General features: G+C 42.2%; 1 protein-coding gene across 7 annotated transcripts in view; it reads left to right on the forward strand.

Moving 5' to 3' along the window:
• Positions 1-14,377, forward strand: part of CADM1 (cell adhesion molecule 1) — a 678,445-nt gene extending 664,068 nt beyond the window's left edge. For all 7 annotated transcript variants that reach the window (XM_078681871.1, XM_078681873.1, XM_078681874.1 and 4 more), the window contains 2 exons: positions 884-1,012; positions 11,614-14,377. In XM_078681871.1, the coding sequence (XP_078537997.1) occupies positions 884-1,012; positions 11,614-11,732 (248 nt within the window). In that variant the 3' untranslated portion in view covers positions 11,733-14,377. The remainder of the gene's footprint in view (positions 1-883; positions 1,013-11,613) is intronic.
• The last annotated feature ends 4,528 nt before the right edge of the window (positions 14,378-18,905 follow it).

An 18,905-nucleotide genomic window follows, 5' to 3' on the forward strand; every position in this document is an offset into this window, starting at 1 on the left:
TTTTTAAGGGACTGAGTTCTCGTAATTAACTCTTGTTTTTGTCGGCCTCTAAAGTATTTTTGCGATCTAATGTGGCTGTTCCACCCGCCCACAACCACCACCATCTCTTCGCCACGACCTGTGCCAAGGCTCATTCTCCCAGGGTGATTGGCTAGCTAGTCAATCCTACACTAGATCAAGTAAAACTCCACTGACTGCCATTCATAAAAGGTTTATAATAAGCGTTGGTATTTAGAATAGGCGGTCCTACTGTACGCAGTGCCCAAATATGTAGAACATATAATTGACATCTACATAATCTTGTAATAAGGCAATGCCACCAGGCGCCTGCTTTGCTCCACCACGAACACCAAAACATCTATTTTAATTCCCTGCCAATCTCAGAGGCACCCACAAATGCATTAATGGGTTACCTACCCCATATTCCGTAAAAGTGCTCCCCTGCCATTGATGCCCATGTTCCTGTTTTAAATAGACTAAGGGCCTGATTCTCTTGTAAACCAGGCCCTAAATGTTTTAGACTTCTGGTGTTCAGCTTCTTATTGGAACAAGGTTACACTTTCTTGCTTTTGTGGAAGGCGCATGTCTGGATCAGTACTGAATGTATAACAGAAGCTTCTGTCCCGCAACAATTGCGTTTCCACAATATCTACTCTGCTAAAGGGCATGAAGCGTGAATGTGTACTTGTCATTTGTTATTGATTTACCCTAAAATATATTGATTACTTTTAAACAGTTTTCTGGAATCCTGGAATGCCCCTTCATAATATTTGCTACGGACGGTGATGTCTACCACCTAACCCTTTTCACCCTTGGTGATGACATTAACCAACAATGCTGTGCGTACCAAGTCTACTCAATTTAACCTTTCCAATTCCTGCAGATTCCCAGGCAGCCGAGGAGGTGCCCATGACCGTGGACCATGCGGTCATCGGAGGCGTGGTGGCCGTGGTTGTGTTTGCAATGCTGTGTCTGCTCATCATTTTGGGGCGGTACTTTGCAAGACATAAAGGTGAGGCTTGGTTTTCATTTACTTAGAACAATATATTGTGGATCAAGTTATTGTGCACATTTGTGCTTTAGTGGCATTGGGGGCTACCTAGACTGATGGGCACGGAGTGCTGCTTCCCGTGGTGAAGTTTGCTTAAGAGTCTCTGAAACGAACACTGCATTATGTATTGGAACAAGCTGGGGAGCAGGATTTATCCTTAAATAATACATCCTTTAACATTAAGCTAATAATGCAAAGAAATCCAAAAATAAAAGGGAGAATGGGACACGATCATAAGAAAAAAGGGGCAAACTATTGTAAGTTGACTTCGAGTAGCTAACTATTTTAAAATATTTTTTAACCAATGAAAACATCTTACAAGTATATATTTACCTTATTCCTCCTATATTTGACACATCATTGGACTGAGTTACCAGAAGAAGACAGTTGGAGAGTAAAACAAACAGAAGAAGCCGTTGTTTCCAGAATTGTTATCCTGCCCTATGGGTTACATTTTCTTGCACCTGCATAGTTTTCTAGATTCAACCTCCCCTCCCACTGATGCATTTTCTGCAATCAGTCAGTGTTGCATCAAAGTAGAACACAGGGATCTCATTTTGATGCTATGAGGCAAGCTGTTCTTTTACTATGCAGGCACAGTCACTGACCCATGGCCACCCTTCCCAAAGAAGGGTACCTGCCTTCTATGGAATGTTACTGCAGGAACAGCTGACGTGCCAACATCAGTGGCGTAAGGAAACTTGAGGGGGACCTCCTGCAAAGTACATGGAGGGCGGCCCCATGCTCTGGACCCAGTCAAGCGCCCTCAGGCCAGGTGCCTGCTGTCCGCTCAGTGCTTGAAGGGGCCCCCTGGAGCTTGGGGTCCCCCCACACCACAGGGGCTGTGGGGGCTAGTGTTATGCCAGTGGCCACAGTAAACGTATTGTCCTATTCACCATAGGGCACACCACTTTTAATGCATCAGGAGGTCTGCCCTGTGGAGGATGGTCCTTCAATACATATTTTCCACCCTGAGTTGCAGGCCTGGGCAGGGAAATCAAGAAATACCCCTCACCCCACAGAGGGAGTAATATTGGATGTAAGGGCCATTTTTTATCCTTTTGAAAAATAACCCATGCTTTGGAGGTTTGTTTCTGAAAAAAGAGAATCCCTGGTAGACCAAAAAAAGAGGTGCCATATTTAGCATTTATCTTAGCTGAAAGTGTGTCCTACATAAACCTATACTCACTTTCGAAAGAAAGCTCTCCATCAGGCAAGGGGAATATCTAATAAAAGAGGGGGGTGGGGTGGTTCCTCTATCTGAGGAGTGAAGGCAGGCCTCCACCAACCAGGGGGGCTGTCTCTCAGGGTCTAACTGATCCAGCAAGCTTCCTTGTGATACGTCAGGCAGTGACATTTCTCGGATGTTTGGGGTTAGCGTGTGTTTTTCAGCATGTCCTTGTCTTGGTTTTTGTGACTGAAAGTATTTGAGCAGCACAGAAGGTACCAGGTATGCTTTTGTTGTAGTGAAAAATTGATGGGAACATGACATGAAGGGATACAAATATGGAATCCATCCTAAAGAACAGAGAGCCTTTTGGCTGGCTTCCTAGGAGACGATCAAAGTGCATATTTGGGATTTTAGTTTACTGACTGGATGAAGTGTGACTTCATTGCTATTCTAAAAGATAAGTGTCACTCCTGGTGGGAGGGCATGTTGTGTAATACCCCTGGGTAAGATACAGAAGATGAGGCAGTGCTTAATTAACAAAAAATAAATTAAAGTGCCTGGACCCAGGCGCGCAACACCCTTTGGACTCAAAGGGCTTCAGCCCCCCTTCCCACCGTCGTGTGTGGCAGCCCAAGATGAGACCGCTTCCCGAGCGCACACACCCGCACCCGAGCACTTCATAGGTGTTTAAAAGACCATTTACATGTTAATGAGGCCTTGCTGTTTCACCCCTTCTTAAATCCCCTGCAGCTCCACTCTGCATGTTGCTTAAAGATTCAGCCCCCCCCCCCCGAAATTTTTCTTAGCCCCTCCCACCCCCCAAATTTGGCTCTAGTTGTGCCTCTGCCTGGACCCTCATCAGGAGGCCATTGCAACCTATCCCACCCATTGCCACTGCCTGCGCTTCCAATGACCATACTGAACCAGCTACTAACCATTGCACTCCTGCAAGTGTGACAATTCAGACTATTATAGGCCCCCAAAGCTGTCAGATTATCATGGGCGGCAGGTAAGTAATTTTTAACGTATATTGAATTAGTAAACAACTGTTGTTGTGCACACTCTAAATCAGACGAACAGACCACCATGTGGCAGACTGTCATATGTACTGGTGGTGCCAACGAAGTGCTGGTGCCGAGCACCAGAAACCACCGGCTCCCATTAAGCACTGGATTGAGGGGGAGTTCTGTACGGAATTTCTCATGAAACCAGAGCCTCAAGTCTAAGCAGATATCCAGGAGATCATTAAGGCAGTGTGTGAGATTCCCAAGCAAAACTCTCTGTTGAAAGCCTTGACGCTTATGGTAATCAGGGAAAGGGTGTTTGATGAATTGGGCATGACAACTCCCAGTTCCACCTAAGCAGATGGTTGCATATTGAAATCCTACCATTTTGTTAATATATCTGAAAGTGGATTACCTGGGTCTGCGCATCACCACTCCAACAATGCTTGAGCTCATTCTGTCTTCTGTGGTAAGCAGTGACGCACATACACTAAAGCGAAGCAGGGAGCAAACCACGCAAGGACAGCCAGCATGGGCACTGCACAAACCCATGAACAATAACGCGGCTGGAGGACGTGCCTCACTAGGGCCATAAATCACAATTAATCCCTGGAAACTTGGCTGCTGGAAAGAAACATTTGGGTCAAACAGTGTGCAACGCTACAAAGTATCTGCCCGCTTCACCTGTGCACCAGCATAGCTGCCTGACACTAAAAAATTGCATTTCATTACTTATCTTTCGCAAATGTCTGAAGACCCGGCTGTTTTAAATCCTTGTCCTGGGACACCCTATTTGAGTCTGTCTTGCACAGGGAAACCCTTCTGCGTAGCTGTGCGAATTACACATTTGTTAAATAAATTGCTGCAACAAATAAGACACTATTTGTGCTCTCCTTTTCAGTCATAGAAGCCTTTGCTTCTTTTAGGGCTCTTAGGGAACAGAGGCTGGGCAGTTTGTTTGCAGGTTGCTGTTCATGGTACTGAACTCGAATATGTTCCCAGTAGATGGTGTCTGTGTCCCTCCAAGAAAAAACCTTTAAATCACTGGGTGCTATTTTCTGTCATTGTCTATTGCAATTCAAACACTGAGGTTTTCTGGACTGGCTCTTTGGCTAGTTTTACCCTTAGTTTATTTTATCATAGCACTTGAACAAGGTGGGAGACAGTGATGTGATATATTGGGTGTGCTTGCTTGGGAATTTCCCGCACAATGTCGTACTATTGACTCGAATTTCAGCACTGTTGCTCTATCATTCCATTGAGCCAGGAGCCCACCCTTATTTCTATTCCTACTTGTAGCCGCCGGTGGGGGGCAGGTATGCTGCCCGCATGGAAGCCATGGTTCCTTCAGTAGGAGAAAAGCTCTGGTATTGATGATGCATTTGAATAATGAAGAAACTCAAGGTTGATATATCAAAATAGTCTAAGCATAAGAACATACTTCTGTCTTGGTAACAAACAGTCCCATCATTGGTAAGTTTGTGGACTGGAGAAAGGAAAGATTAAAACCACAGTAAATCAATAGAGAAAGCAAGTAAAAGCAATATGACTTAACTCTATGGACTCATTATGTGTGTGAGTGTAATCCTAAAGCACTGGAAGGTAGGTGAAGGGGAAGCAAGAACTGGTCTAGAGGATGGCGAGTCACCAGGTGCATTACGAGCCCCTGCCTCATTTCCATTCCGCACAGTGCTTAATTTGTAAAATAAGTGCCTGGGCCCTGACCAGGAGGCCACTGCAGCTTGCACCACCTCCGTCGTCGCTACCAAAACTACTACTAACCATCTCTCTCACCTGCAAGTGTGACAGTTCAGATTATTTGAGTTCCCCCAATGCTAAAGGAATGGCTGGGAAGATCATTTTTTAATGTATATTGTATTCATGAACAACTGTTCTGCTAATCTCTAAATTAGATGCGCAGCGCCACCATGTGGCGTACTGTCATAAGTGCTGTGCTGACAATTAAGTGCTGGTGCTGAGCACTAGAAACCACTGACTCAAATTAAGCTCTGATTGTCCCTCATAGGCACTCGCAACAATACCATCTCAACAACTCAATAATTGTTTTGCCAACCGACACATTTACATGGGCACACATCACCACTCCTCCACAAATTGGTACACCAATATTTTCGTCTGGCTATGTGCTCCAACTTTAGACACACCACAGAAAAAAAATGATTCAACACACTCTACCACTTAACACCAACATTCCCAGTCACCACATCGTACAATCAATCATTCACCTAATTTCATGCTTTCTCCTACATGACCACCACCTTCCTACAACTATGCACTAATAAAAGAAAAAGGTAAATGTGATACCAGAATTTACCTAATCCTCTCAAGGACAATACCAAATGCAATGCAGTAGTGGGAGTGACCACAAACACGGAAAATGTGACCATATTACTCCTGTGGTAATCAAGGGGCTCTCTCCAAGTGCACTGTAATCTTAGATCAACCTTTGTCATCCACAAGTCACTTAAACTAAGCACACTACCTGAGGAAGAAACTCACTGTACCTGGAAGCTTCAATATTTTTCAACCTCTGCAGCGCAAACTCTTAGATCGCACTTTATCAAGTTTTGGGACCCAAATCCCGAGCAGTACACCAATTCAGATCTGGCAGGACCCCTCCATCACTTCTCTTTAAGTTTATTTGCTGCTGACCCCCACTCCACACATAAATCCTCTACCTCTTTACTACGCCCACATGGTTACTAGGGCTCATATAATCCGATATGATCGAATTTAACTGAGTCAACTCTTCCTTCCCCTGACACTCCTTTGCCAACGTGTTAATACCTCTTAAAGTAAAATGTGACTACTCTTCGCCTATCCAAACCCTACTCCCTAACCGCTATGCATTCTCACTTAGTGGTACAGTGACGACCATTCTCTAGACCTCTATCCTCTTCTCTCTTTCTCTATATGTGATGCCTAAAAGTAACTAATTTGTGCGTACAAAGTGGCACAATCGCACAATGTATTGTATAAAATGATCTCTAAAATCTTTCCCTTCACAGAAAATTTAAAATAATTATACGCTTCATGTTGCTTGTGATGTACACATTTTCCCATAAAAAGCAACGAAACAAAACTAAGATGAAAATAATTTGCTGTATTCAAATTTCCCAGGTCAGCCCTCCACCAAGGTGTGAATTCATCACCTCCATGGTGCTCTCATCTGCCATAACCACAGTCCTCATACCCCAAAAAGCAACAAAACAGACCGCATTAACTCTATTATGCAATCTCTGAACTTTCTGAACCCCACCTTTAAATTAGCACAAAAATATCCAAGTCCAGATCCCCCCCCCTTCCCAGATCATGCCCAGATATGTCTGCCAAAGCAAACCAAGAACCAATCATTTAAGGGCCTTCCGTTAACTCTGTGCGATAGGTGCTCTTCGCACTCCCTGCCAGGATAGGGTCAACGCAAGCATTTTGAAAGTCAGTGAGTACTCTTTACATTAAGTACATGGCTCGAGTCGGGGTACCACGCGGGTGGACGGTGTCCCCCCACTTATTTTATTGGGTGGACACCGTCCCCCCTGCCAAACAGCTGGACTTCACTCTTTGGCCTCTCTGGGACGAGGAGCTCGGAGCTCACAGCACGCTGCTCACGTGCTGACTTCTCAAATGCAATCACATCTAAGGGGTGAGCGAGGGTAGGCAATGAGCCCGACGTTGCAAGCCACCTTTCGTAACGTCACTTCCGATGACCGCGCCCCCCCCCCCACTTCTTTTTTTAGGACTTGTGCCTTTTACATTGAGTACATGCCTTCTGATTGCCGATACCGTGGGCTGCTTATTCAGTTACCATTTCCTAGGTGTACAGATGAAGGCTGGATAGAGTTTGGTGAACCAAACCCGGGTTGTACCATCATAATGTAGTTAGTCTTAGTAAGGCATTAGGAGAATTGGACCTGTAGTACTTACATGTATTGCTGTAGAACAAAACTGCAACTGGTTTGCCAATTACAAGCTAGAGTATGCACGTTGGCTGGTAGCTTTCTTGGAAAGATGTATGGTGCGAGACATCGATGTACTCTAACTTTCACCAACAAGACGTAAAATTATCAGTAAGCAGAATTGATGAATGCCTTGTGCATCACGCCTTTAAGAGACAAACAGAACGGTTTTCATACCTCATGATGAAGAGACTAGCTCCTATGGTTCTGATTGTGAACTGTTGGTTTGTAATTGATCATTAAGAGGTACTTGTAACCAGAAATCACAATCTCTGCATGTTCTTTTTATTTTTTTTGCCACTTTTGCTGTTGAACCAGCTCTGTACACTGAGCTTTCGGTGGATCTCAAACAACTGTTTGAGATCCACCGAAAGCTGTGTGCAGAGCTGCCTTATGGAATGAGACTATCTACATGGCCAAAAGCCAGTCTGGTACCCGTAAGGCCACTCGTGGTCCCATGGCTGCAGACGTGAGCATCTCGCACCTATGTTACCCATTGGGGTTTGTGGCGAGTCAGTTAGCATAGTCCAGACAAGAGTAGGTGGGCTGAAATGGTACTTGGTTCTGCAACCCACAGGAGGAAAATGTAGAGAGTACTGATAGTTAGTACAACACGTGTAGTAGTAGGCATACTTGTGAGCAGTAATAAGGTTATGAGCACGAGAGTCAGTAATAGTGGTACAGGTAGTAGTAATAGCTGTAGTCCTAGAAGTATTAACAGTACTACCACTAGTAACTGAACTAGTATGTGATGAGGTACTCCTAGACTAGATAATCCAGTACTAGTTGAATTCGTTCTAGAAGTATTACCCGTTTTAATATTTTTATTAGTATCAGTACTATGCTATTACTACTAGTAATACTAGTATCAGCCGTATCGTACTGGTACTCCTAGTCTTGATTACAGTAATATCACGGTCCCAGTGATGGCAGCACTAAAGGAGGGTAATGGTGACTGGGGACATCTGTAGAATAATGCACTATTCCCTTTGTCTTTATGTATCCAACGTTCACCTTTATCTCGAATTAAATGCTTTATATAACTGTCCTTGTTTTAGAAAAGAAATAAATAGATGAATGCACTTTCTGTTTGGAGAATAAAGTGGCTAAACCTGGCTGTGCTACACAGATTCAAATTTGCCCCATTGCTGACCTTCGCGGAGGTCCTTGTTCAAAAACCTCAATAAAAAAAAATCCAAGCTGTGGTAAACAGAAGAGCTAGACACAATAAAAGAAACACATGAATAATGAATGAGCAAAAAACGACATCAGAACTGTTTGTCACTCAGACGACTTTGCACAGCACCAAAAGACAAACTAAGCAGAGACAAATCTGTTGTCTTTGGCAATGCTTATATGATCAAGGCCAGCATAGTGAACAAAGCTCTTTTTAAGGATTTCAAACAGTGCATGAACCCTCTTCCACCGCCCGCCACCCCTAAAACAAAGTGAACTGACATCAAACACAGTCACCACCACATACATCATAGCAGTCACAAACACCCTCCTGAATAACAAACATGTTCTCCCAGTTCCCCACATCATTCTCAGATTGCCACTTTTTGTCGATGCCCATACGATCGGCTCCTTTGTAAGGCAAATCAATTCCCTACAACTGATGCCATGTCCTCCACCTTCATTGACACCTCTTGCAATGGTCTCACTGCTGTCCTCCACATCCGTGCCTCACTGCTGACGAGCAACAGTCTCTTACCTCTAAAGGCGGCCAAATAGTGACAGGTGAAAAAAAAAAACACTTTGACCCAGCTAAGCTCTGACGGCTGCCACATCATCCATCTCTCCATCTTTAAAAAAATAAAAAATTATAACTAATATTGGGCATTAACCTTAACATCTATATTGGCAATCTGCCAGTGCTTCAGAAGCGTAGATCATTGAGCCCCCTCTCAGCAGGTATTGGCGTGCTAAGACTAATGCTGTGAATTATCAGGTTTTCCTCTCCTCTCTCTGTTCCTGCCTGGACATCACCCAGCCAGTCATTTAGGGAGCACTCGGGCTTCCAAAGGGCAATCCACTGAAAAAAAAAATGTATTCAGTGACTACTCACTTGACCACCTGTGGCTCCCATTCTGCTTACTGGAGCAGGAAATGGAGCAGAATGGTTGTGTGCAGAAACCAGGTAAGTAAATCAACATTTACCAGGCTGCTATCAAAAACTGCATTACTCACCCAATTGTCTCAGAGTTCTTTGTTTAACGAATTGCAAGGGTTGGTGTACCTCTCAAGGGTCTCCCGAACTGACCGGCATCAGTGATTTTCTTCACTTTGTCTAGTCTGGTCTGCTGGTGGGCTTGGATCCTCAAGAATCCCTATTACCGGTGAAGCAATTAGCTGCACTTTGGGGCTACGTCTGCCCTGTACACATACCAAAAGTAAACATTATAGAGAAACTGAATGTGAGTCAAGAATCCAAGGTAGATGTTCTTCAATCAAACTAGAGGGTTACTCCAAGAAACCTCCTGCAAGACTTTAGTAAGATGACAAATTTACTGATTCAGCAAAATGGATAATTCATTCTTCTGTTCAGAGGAATCATTGGAACCCACGTAGGAACAGAAGATTAGGTATGTGGGAAAAGGCTACCCATTGGTAAAGGCAAAACACAGTAACCTTCATGGAGAGTACTCCCAAAGAGACTTCTCTACTGTTTATTTAAAAAAGCAGTGCTGTATCACCAGAATGGCCAGGAAGAGACTCCTTGACATAGCCATATTATGAATAAAAAAATATATTTGGCCTAGATATTAGTATTTAAATGCTGTACTAGCGAAAGACCGAACTAAGTAATATGAGGTTCATATTAACCGCATGCACGCTAGCGGTTTTCCTGCTGCGCGCTGCGATTTAAAAAAAAACACGTGACGAGCTCAGCTCGTCATCCGCGTAGCGCAGGTTACGCCCATGACGAGCTGAGCTAGTCATGAGCGTAGAAGGGGTTAATAGAACCACCTACGAAGGTAAAAGGGATAAGGTGAAACTTTCATACAGGGATGTATGATGACACATGGTTGTGCGTGAGCAGGATATTGGTTGTATTTAACAAGCACTGATTATTTGCTGAGTTCAGCAATAGCCGGTGTGATTGATTCGAGCATGTTAGAAACTGGGTCTCCAGTTGGAGAGGTATGCACCCTGTCCAAGACGGGACCCCAATCCTAGTCCGGGTAAGTCTCAACACAATGCTAAATTATCCTGTGCTCACCCCCAGTAGCTTGGCACAGAGCAGGCAGGCTTTACACAGAAGGCAATGTGTTAAGTATTTGTGCAATATCTCATACAACAAAACAGTGAATACACCACAAAACAAGACTTCACACCAGGTTAGAAAAATAAAGGCTCTTTATCTCTGCATGATAAAACCAAGATGACAGCAATCCAATCTCGATATCACAAGTTATTCTGTATCAGCAAGAGTCCACAGTCAGTACTTGGCACCAATGAGCCTTTCTATGAGCTGTTGCGGTAATCCTTTAGATGTGCAAAAAAATAGAACAAATGTGCTTCAGGACACAGCATGTCCCTTCATTTCAGTACCTTCAGGGTGGCTGGAAAGGCGAGCCAAGGAGCCTTCCTTAGGGGTGATTTATATGTAATAAAACGGAAGTTTAAGGCTTTGCAAGTAGTTTGCAATGCCAAGTCGCAGTGGCAGTAAGCTGCTCACACAGGCCCTGCCTGCAATGGCAGGCCTGAAACTTGGTTAAGGGGCTATGGGTGGCACAATCAGTGCTGCAGGCCCACTAATAGCATTTACTTTACCAGCCCCGTGCTCATGTGGTGCACTTCACTAGGGACGTATACGTAAATTAAATATGCCAATTGGGTAAGAGCCAGTGTTACCATGTTTTAGGGGTGAGGGCACAAGCGGGATCGCAATGATTAGTAAAGGGCGAAGAGTCCTAAAGCCTCAAAAAACAGGTACAGAAAAATTGAGGGAGGCAGGCACAAAGTTGGGGGAGGACCTACATAAGGCAGTCTGGTCTAACAGAAAGGGTGCTTGCATACAAATTAATTAACTGGCCAACCCTTGTTGATTTGAAATTAAAGAACAGGCATTGCTTGCAATAGAAAAGATCAGGTATTTGATTTGAAGGTACAAGAGGTGGCGGTAGATTGAAATGGGTTAGAGCTCATGATTAGTTGGAATGAACCAAGACTGGTGGTTGGATGATGGACTGTACAAAATAAGAATAATGTGTTTGACATTTCTGTCACTGGAAGGGATTGCCTTTCCCAGTTGAGTACAAGAACTGTTGATGTGTCTGGACACAATGTGTAATTTAAGTGGGTTTGAAGTTTTACAAATTTTGGAATAATTGCTGAAAATGCCAACTGGTGTTGATGCTTGCAGTCCCCTTACACAGTGTGCTGACTTATTTCGCTTATTCACAGGGACTTATTTCACTCATGAAGCCAAAGGTGCAGATGATGCAGCAGACGCGGACACGGCCATCATCAATGCAGAGGGCGGACAGAACAACTCTGAAGAGAAGAAGGAATACTTCATCTAACTCTGCCTTGCTTTCCTGTCTTTGGAAGAGGCGTTCGAGTGCGGGCAGCTACTGGCCCCCGTGTAGAGGCTAAACAGACAGTTATCTTGGAGCTTGCGAGCATCTTCTTGTATTTTCTTTTTAATGAATGGTTAGAGAGAGGCCTGAGATCAGGTGGTCTGGTATTTGTGTAAAAAAAAAAAAAAGAAAAAGAAAAAAAACCCTGGTAAAGTGCACTCTGCTGTGACACCTCGATTTTTATTTTTTAATTTGTAGTTTTGTTTTCAGAGACAAATGTTATTTTTTTTCCAAGTCAAACTTGGGTTATAGTTCAGTAAGTCATTTGCAGAAAATTCTGTGCCTTGTTTAATTTTCCACCACCCTCCCCGCCTTTCGGTATGTTTTTTTTATTGGATGCTGGGGTTTGTAATACTATTTTCTTCTGATCTTTTTGTTCAACTCTTTCTTGTTTCCAAATCCACACATTAACAACGTAGAACCAGCACAGTTTAGTTTGTCATTTTTCAAACTCTCAGCACATCACTAGCCGCTCTTCAATGTTGCCAAAGGCTAAAAAGGAACAAACTGCCCAGCTGCCCGTTTTGGAGATGCCTCTGGCACAGAGACTAGAATCAAGAAAGTAGATTGTTATTCTGAGCATGTTAATGTTCTGATGGCGGGATATTATTGGGCAGAGGGATGTCTCTTTGGCAAGAGAGGCATGCCGCCCTTTATGTCCACAGAGCATACCCATAAAGCTCAAGCTTAGTGCGTTTGGGCCCGCTTTCTGTGGCTATGTGGGATTCCTTCAAGATGCACATTTAAGGTACCACAAGAATTCTAGGCTGGGTAACTTTTTGGGAGCATTTGAAAAAGATCTACAAGTTACCAGTTAGCAGCTATGGGTATCGAGTGTTCCAAAATGCTCCACCAGGCACTGTAGAAAAGGTGCATCGATCAAGGGACATTTAATTGTCAAGCTCTCTACTTACCTGGCCCCGAGCAAATGCACATTTAAGTGCATATGAATACAGATGGAGTTGCAAAAAAATTATATTGCCAGAGGAGGTTGTGAATTCCTTCTGAATAATCCAGCCAATAATTGTGTTGCTGGCTGGTCAACATATTACAGGATGGACAAGATAGAATGAAGGAGACCCGGTGCTGTAAGCTCAAATCAGTGTGTTTATTTTTGAATGCTTGTATTTTTTTTCATGTTCATAGGGGTTCGCAGACCTTGACAGCATTCCACACAAGTGTACTGCCACTGTTTGAGAATTGTAAAATTTTGTTTGCTGCTTGAGTAAGAAGTGTATAGACTAGGTGCCACTGAACGCCCCCTCCCCCCCAAATCACCTGTTCTCACATGGTATCTTCTTTGTCCCACACTAAGGTATAGAGTACCTTGATCATTGTAGAAACCAGTGTGTTTTTAGAGTTGGCAGAGGTCCATCCCTAGAGGTGAAATTTTAACGGTATGCAGGGTTGTAGGTTTGGGGACACCATTGCATTGGCACATCCTTGAAACCGGACTCAATCAATTTCCTTTGCCTTAAGCCCCAGTTCTCACCTATGTTAGTTTTCGTCCATTTCCCCCTATGTTTGTGGGCATTGTACAAAGGTATTTGGTAAGCCTCCTGAAATATTAACAAAATATATATATATTGGTGGAAGATACTGGGTAAACCCAGCAATGGAGTTTACGGGAAATTGAATCTTGAAAGCCAATGTTTACATGGATGATGCCCCATTTCTCCCCTTCATCCATCTCCTTTCCATCTGTGGTGCTTGGATAGACTGAATACTTTAGATGTATTTAATAGTAGCTACTTACCCAAGCCTCTGTGCAGCTCCGAAGTCTTTATTTGGGACTGACCCATAGTCGTAGATTGATAACTAAATTGTATACGATTTCACTGTGCCCGCAAATTAAGTAACTTCAAGGGGTTGAAATGAAAGCAATGGGCACAGATTGTTACCATTCGCTACAGTGGAACCAGGGTGCATAATAACCACCTGTCTCGATTGTCCACAAATTGACCAAAGTGTGCCTGCTTGGTTAGATGGGTTCTACATACACTGATGACTCATATATCCTTGAATTGGGAGCATGAATTCTGTGCAAGACTAAGTATATCACTGAATTAAATCTCTGACCAACTCAATAGGAATTTCCTTTGTCTTTTACTAAAGACACTTCTAAAATCTGCAATCCTATTATTATGTATAGAGATTCTTTGAACCCATAAAGTTTATTGTGAGCCTTTTCCTGGGGTGGAATAGGACTTCAAATTATATAACTATAGAAAAGAAAGATTAGTAGTTTGGATTTAGAAGCTGGTATTTTTGTTAAGAAAAAAACAAGTAATTGTGAATAATAAGAAAAAACGGTCTGTAGAAAAACATTTCTGGTTATAATTAACCTTTTGGGGTGCAAACTGGCAATTAAGTGAAACTGTATTGACCAAGAGAACAAGCTACAATTTAGAAGCTGGTGTTTTTACTGAAAGTGGAACAAATTCTTGTCATGTTATGTCATTTGCAATTTTAAAGGTGCGTTTCTGCTATTGTAAAATTGTGTGCAAATCCTGTACTGGTTTATTTAAAAGAGCATAATGATGGAGTTTAGACACTGCTTTCTTTTTAAATAAAGAGCATTTGTATTATTTTACAAAACTTATTTTGGGACACCTAGGGCAAACACAGGAAGTTTAATCTTGTACACAGAAAATGTTGTTCAAACTGATAATTCATGCCTCTTTTTAGGTTTAGCTTACAATGAAAGGCAAAAAATCGATTCTAATTAAGCCACAAACACGCTTGCTGATTTTACACTTAACCTGAGAAAACCTGAAGTATCTGTTTAAGATCGAGACAAGATTCCTTATTTGTGGAATCATTCTTTGAAAATAGGTATCAAGAAACCTGAGATGTTAAGCGGTCCACAAGTCATATTTTGCATTGGGTCACCAGGGAACAATGCTTTAAAGCGCTAGATTTTAATAACTAAAAAAATGTATTGCCATATCAACACATTCCTAAAGATAATTATTTGACATATTTACCAGGAAGGATAATGATCTTACTATAAGACACTGGATCTTATTAGTGTGAAGGCAAAGTAGTGTTATTTTAATGATATCCGGGTGTAAAAATAATCATATCACTTAAGTACTTACTAGAGGATAAACAACTATAGCTGTTTTAAGAAATTTCAATTTACATAAGCTTATCCAACCAAACTGAAATATGTACCTGGCATTATCTGCAGTTGTGCATTTAGGATCCCTCCAGCACTGGGTTTTACAGCTGTTGTGAGACCTGCTCAGACACATTTCACAGTTTGTAAAGTGTCACTGGAATGGCAATATGAACAGAGAAGTGATTTCCCCATCTACTCCTTAGACAGCATAATAAGAATATAATTAATATATATATATATATATATATATATATATGCCACTTTTTTGTGTGATTGCAAGACCTAGTAGGGCTGAACACATGGGTTGTTCATACCAAGTAGGCCCATGCCTTCAAGAGTATCTCCGCTCTGGTGTTGAAGGCGTTTCCGGACCGCTGTTAACATGCAGTCAGGTGGGGATGATTGCGGTTTGAAGGTGCATGCTAATTTTAAGCAGACTGAAACTATACAGTATTCACTTTGGTGCAGCAGGGATCCATGACCAACTTGTGTGGTTGGCAATTACGATGCCACCAACTCTGTAAAAGTAACATCAAAGGTTGTTTTAGGAGTAATCTCAGATTATGAAACAAAAAAAAGGCCAGCTAATACCGGATGGCCCTCCAATCTGATGGCGATATCTATAGTGGTGACCAACAAGGATGGGTGGTACTGCATGAAATGGTTTTTATTTGCTTGGTTGCTATGTCAGTATGTTTGTTGCTGAATATTTTCATAAAGTGCATCTAATGGCAGTGAATCATTCAGCCCTCGTCCCATTAGGAATTGAAGTGCTGAGCACAATCTGGGAACACTACATGGAAGCATGGCTGGTAGTTGGAAAAATCTATGACTTGTAACATTTGCCTAAACCAGCATGTGAAGATGGTTAAGATAGTGGGACAGCCACTCTTTCCAATACTCAGAAGGTCCTTCATTTGCTGCCATGGTTGTGTAAAGATATGTTTGAAGTCTGTTGGGTAGAGCGCATGTTGTAACTTTAGACTAGTTAACCCGGCATGCTCTCCACTTCCAAAATCGAAGCTAGTCTCTTGTAGATAGTCCAGACAACCTCTTCTATCAAGAGATGAACCACAGAGCCGAAACATAGTTCACTTTCGTCAACCCTTTTTCATCATTAAATGCATGTGATTTGCAAAGGAATCTTTGTAATAAAAATGTGGCCGTCGTGCTTAAACTTACTAGGGCCTCAAGGTGCGCACACATCTCAAACATGAACTGCTCCCATTGAGCTGAAGGACTTGGCTGTGGCCCCAGGTGCTCATGGGAGGATCTTTATTAATATTAAATGTGAATATTTTATACAACTCTTTTAATCCCTTAGACTCCTTTTGAATGAAGAGTCCTAGGGAGATCAGCATTGATACAGCAAACCACGGCTGGCAGTGTGGCAGCAGTGCTGCATGTAGACAATGGACCTTTGTTTCGCGTTGGCTGAGTATTTTGAGGTTCTGTACTGTGGTGGTACAAGAGACCCTTCTTTATCTATTGGTACAGTTTTAACCTCAAACAGAATAGTGCCAGAAGATCTGTTGGCAGATATAGATCTGCCCTCCGTGTCATTTTACAAATCCAAACTAAGCCCATATTGACAAGACAATACTCCTGTTCTGTGGGTTGGTTCTGTAGTAGTCATCATAAAGTAAATTTCCTATATATAGACAAGTTTGGATGAGAGATTTCTTTTTCTAAACTTACATTTTTTTTATTTAAGTAAAGCAGTCAGCAAATGCATGCTAGTTTCAGAACATGCATGTAAAAACAGCATCTGCTCGTGTCTGTTGCCACTTAGTCCTCATTTTTAGGTGCTTTGGGGTTCCCTTATGGGGATGTGTTTTGTGCCCTGCAATTATAATGTATCCCATCTGTTCCTCATTTGGCATCACTGCTCCTCTCGTTTGATCGCTATGGATCCATTTTGTAATGGCACAAAATGGACTGGTTTTATATAAACGGTTTATCATGTGGCGTGGATCCTGGAAGAAGAAACCAGCACCACTGTTTGTTTGGCTTAAGAGTCCTGAATAGGTGAGATTTGTTTTTCGTTTGGAATCTGATATCCAAATGGTGCGTCTCACTAGATTGGCTACTGTATGCATCTCCACGCATAAAGAACTACCAGAATACTTTGGAACTTATTGTGACTTCTGCAATTGAAGCCTTAAGTTCCCTATGCCGTTAATACCACTTTTTGCATTTTGGGCCTTTTAAAAGTTGTTGCTTAATGGCAGAGCTCCATATTTAATAACTTAATTTTCTATCAATAATCACTTTTTCTGTCCCTGAAACCCTTTCTTGAGATTTGCATCTTCTGTTTTAGAAAAGTGCACGATAGTCCAGTGTGACTGATGTAAACTTATTCTCACCATGTTGGAAATGTCTCAGGTTCCTGTGCTTTCATCAGTGTCTTGCCTCTTTGGTAGATTGCAGATGTTTAGGCCCCACGCATTGGAAAATGAAAAGTACTAACAAAAAAAATCGTGAAAAATTTACTTTTTAAAATATATTTGTCGTTTGTCTGTTTCTTAAATATACAGTGCACTGTTGAAATGTATTAAGTATTATTTTGTAAAAACTTCATTTTTTTACTTTTATAGTTTATTTTTCACAGGTGAAGAAAGAACAAATTTGTTTAGAAACAATAATTGTAGGTGGTGCTGAAGGCAGTGGTCTTCTTAATTAAACAGGCCACAAGATTGTCCTATGGACAGAGATGTTGAGATCCTGTGTGGGGTTGGAAGTCGGTGAGGGCGGAAGTAAAACCGAAAGTATTCTCAGATCTCAACAGAGCATTTCCTGGGAGTTACTTTTGTAGAGTCGATGAGAGCAGAAGTGAAAGGTAGCTAGAGCAGGATAATAACTTTGAGGCACATAAAGCAAAATCCCTGTATTGTCAGGACACCCCCTCATGTGCACTGGATCTAATAGGGATTTGCTTTGAGGCAGCTCTGTCTTGATACAGCGGTGCCTCCATAAGCTGGGTGTCTCCTAAACCACTTGCGTATCTCCTACAGGCAAAGTGGCAACTTTTGACTTACTAACACCTAGTTGGCACCAAGGGGTGTTTGGTGTCTAAACGCCAGCACAGCTAGTAGGAAAATGAAAACTCAGGAAAGTGTTCCATGATCCTCATCCTTTGACCACGCCTCTTCCCAGAAATTGTCTCACATTTCCTTATGGTAGCTCTTAATCGACGCCAGCAGACCTCCACAAGGCCGCTTGCGTCTGTCGCAACCCCCCCACTTGTGTCCGTGAAAAGGAAGACTACTCTGCCGTTCAAACAAGAAGGACCTGGCTCAGCTGAATTAAGTCTTTTCTATCATTTTCAAAAGTGGAAGCACTGGGAAGCCACACCAAATGAACTTGTTCTTTTGTCACATTAGCAGAAATGTTATTTCATTTCCCTTTCGGCTGGTTCTGTTTAAGGTGTACATGGACAACTTTACAGTGTACAATTTACATACCCATGTGTTCCCATTCACATTTTGTATTGGTTCATGTATACCATTTTTACAAAAGAAGTACTATTAAAAAATGTCTTCTTAATAAAAAAATGTTAATGTCATGTTGGTGTCATACTTTTATTATTTGAGTGTACACTTTGCAGTCTTTTCAAAAGAATCCACTGAAAAAGGGCCACGATTGATGTGTTTACTGAGGGTAGTGGAAGCAGAGTGGGAGGAATTTGTTTTGAGAAGGATTACTTCTTTCCCAAGTGTATTATCCGACAGCACTTCATCGCTCAGTAAGTTATGTGATAGTTATATTAAAGGAAGCAGAAGTTACTTATCTTCCATCGAAGCTCTAATTAGTCCTCAGTAGGAAGGGAGACAACTGTTTGCTATCCATTTTAAGCAAAGTCCATCCAAAGGCACATTCTGCCTTTACGCAGATCTGCATCTGTGAATAGAATAGCTGAGAACACTGGGTGTTATCCAATTACCTATACGTCTCACACATATAATTTAATAAATTCAGGCAGGATCGTCGCT

This window comes from Lissotriton helveticus, chromosome 3_1, assembly GCF_964261635.1.
Source record: "Lissotriton helveticus chromosome 3_1, aLisHel1.1, whole genome shotgun sequence".
NCBI classification, from domain to species: Eukaryota; Metazoa; Chordata; class Amphibia; order Caudata; family Salamandridae; genus Lissotriton; species Lissotriton helveticus.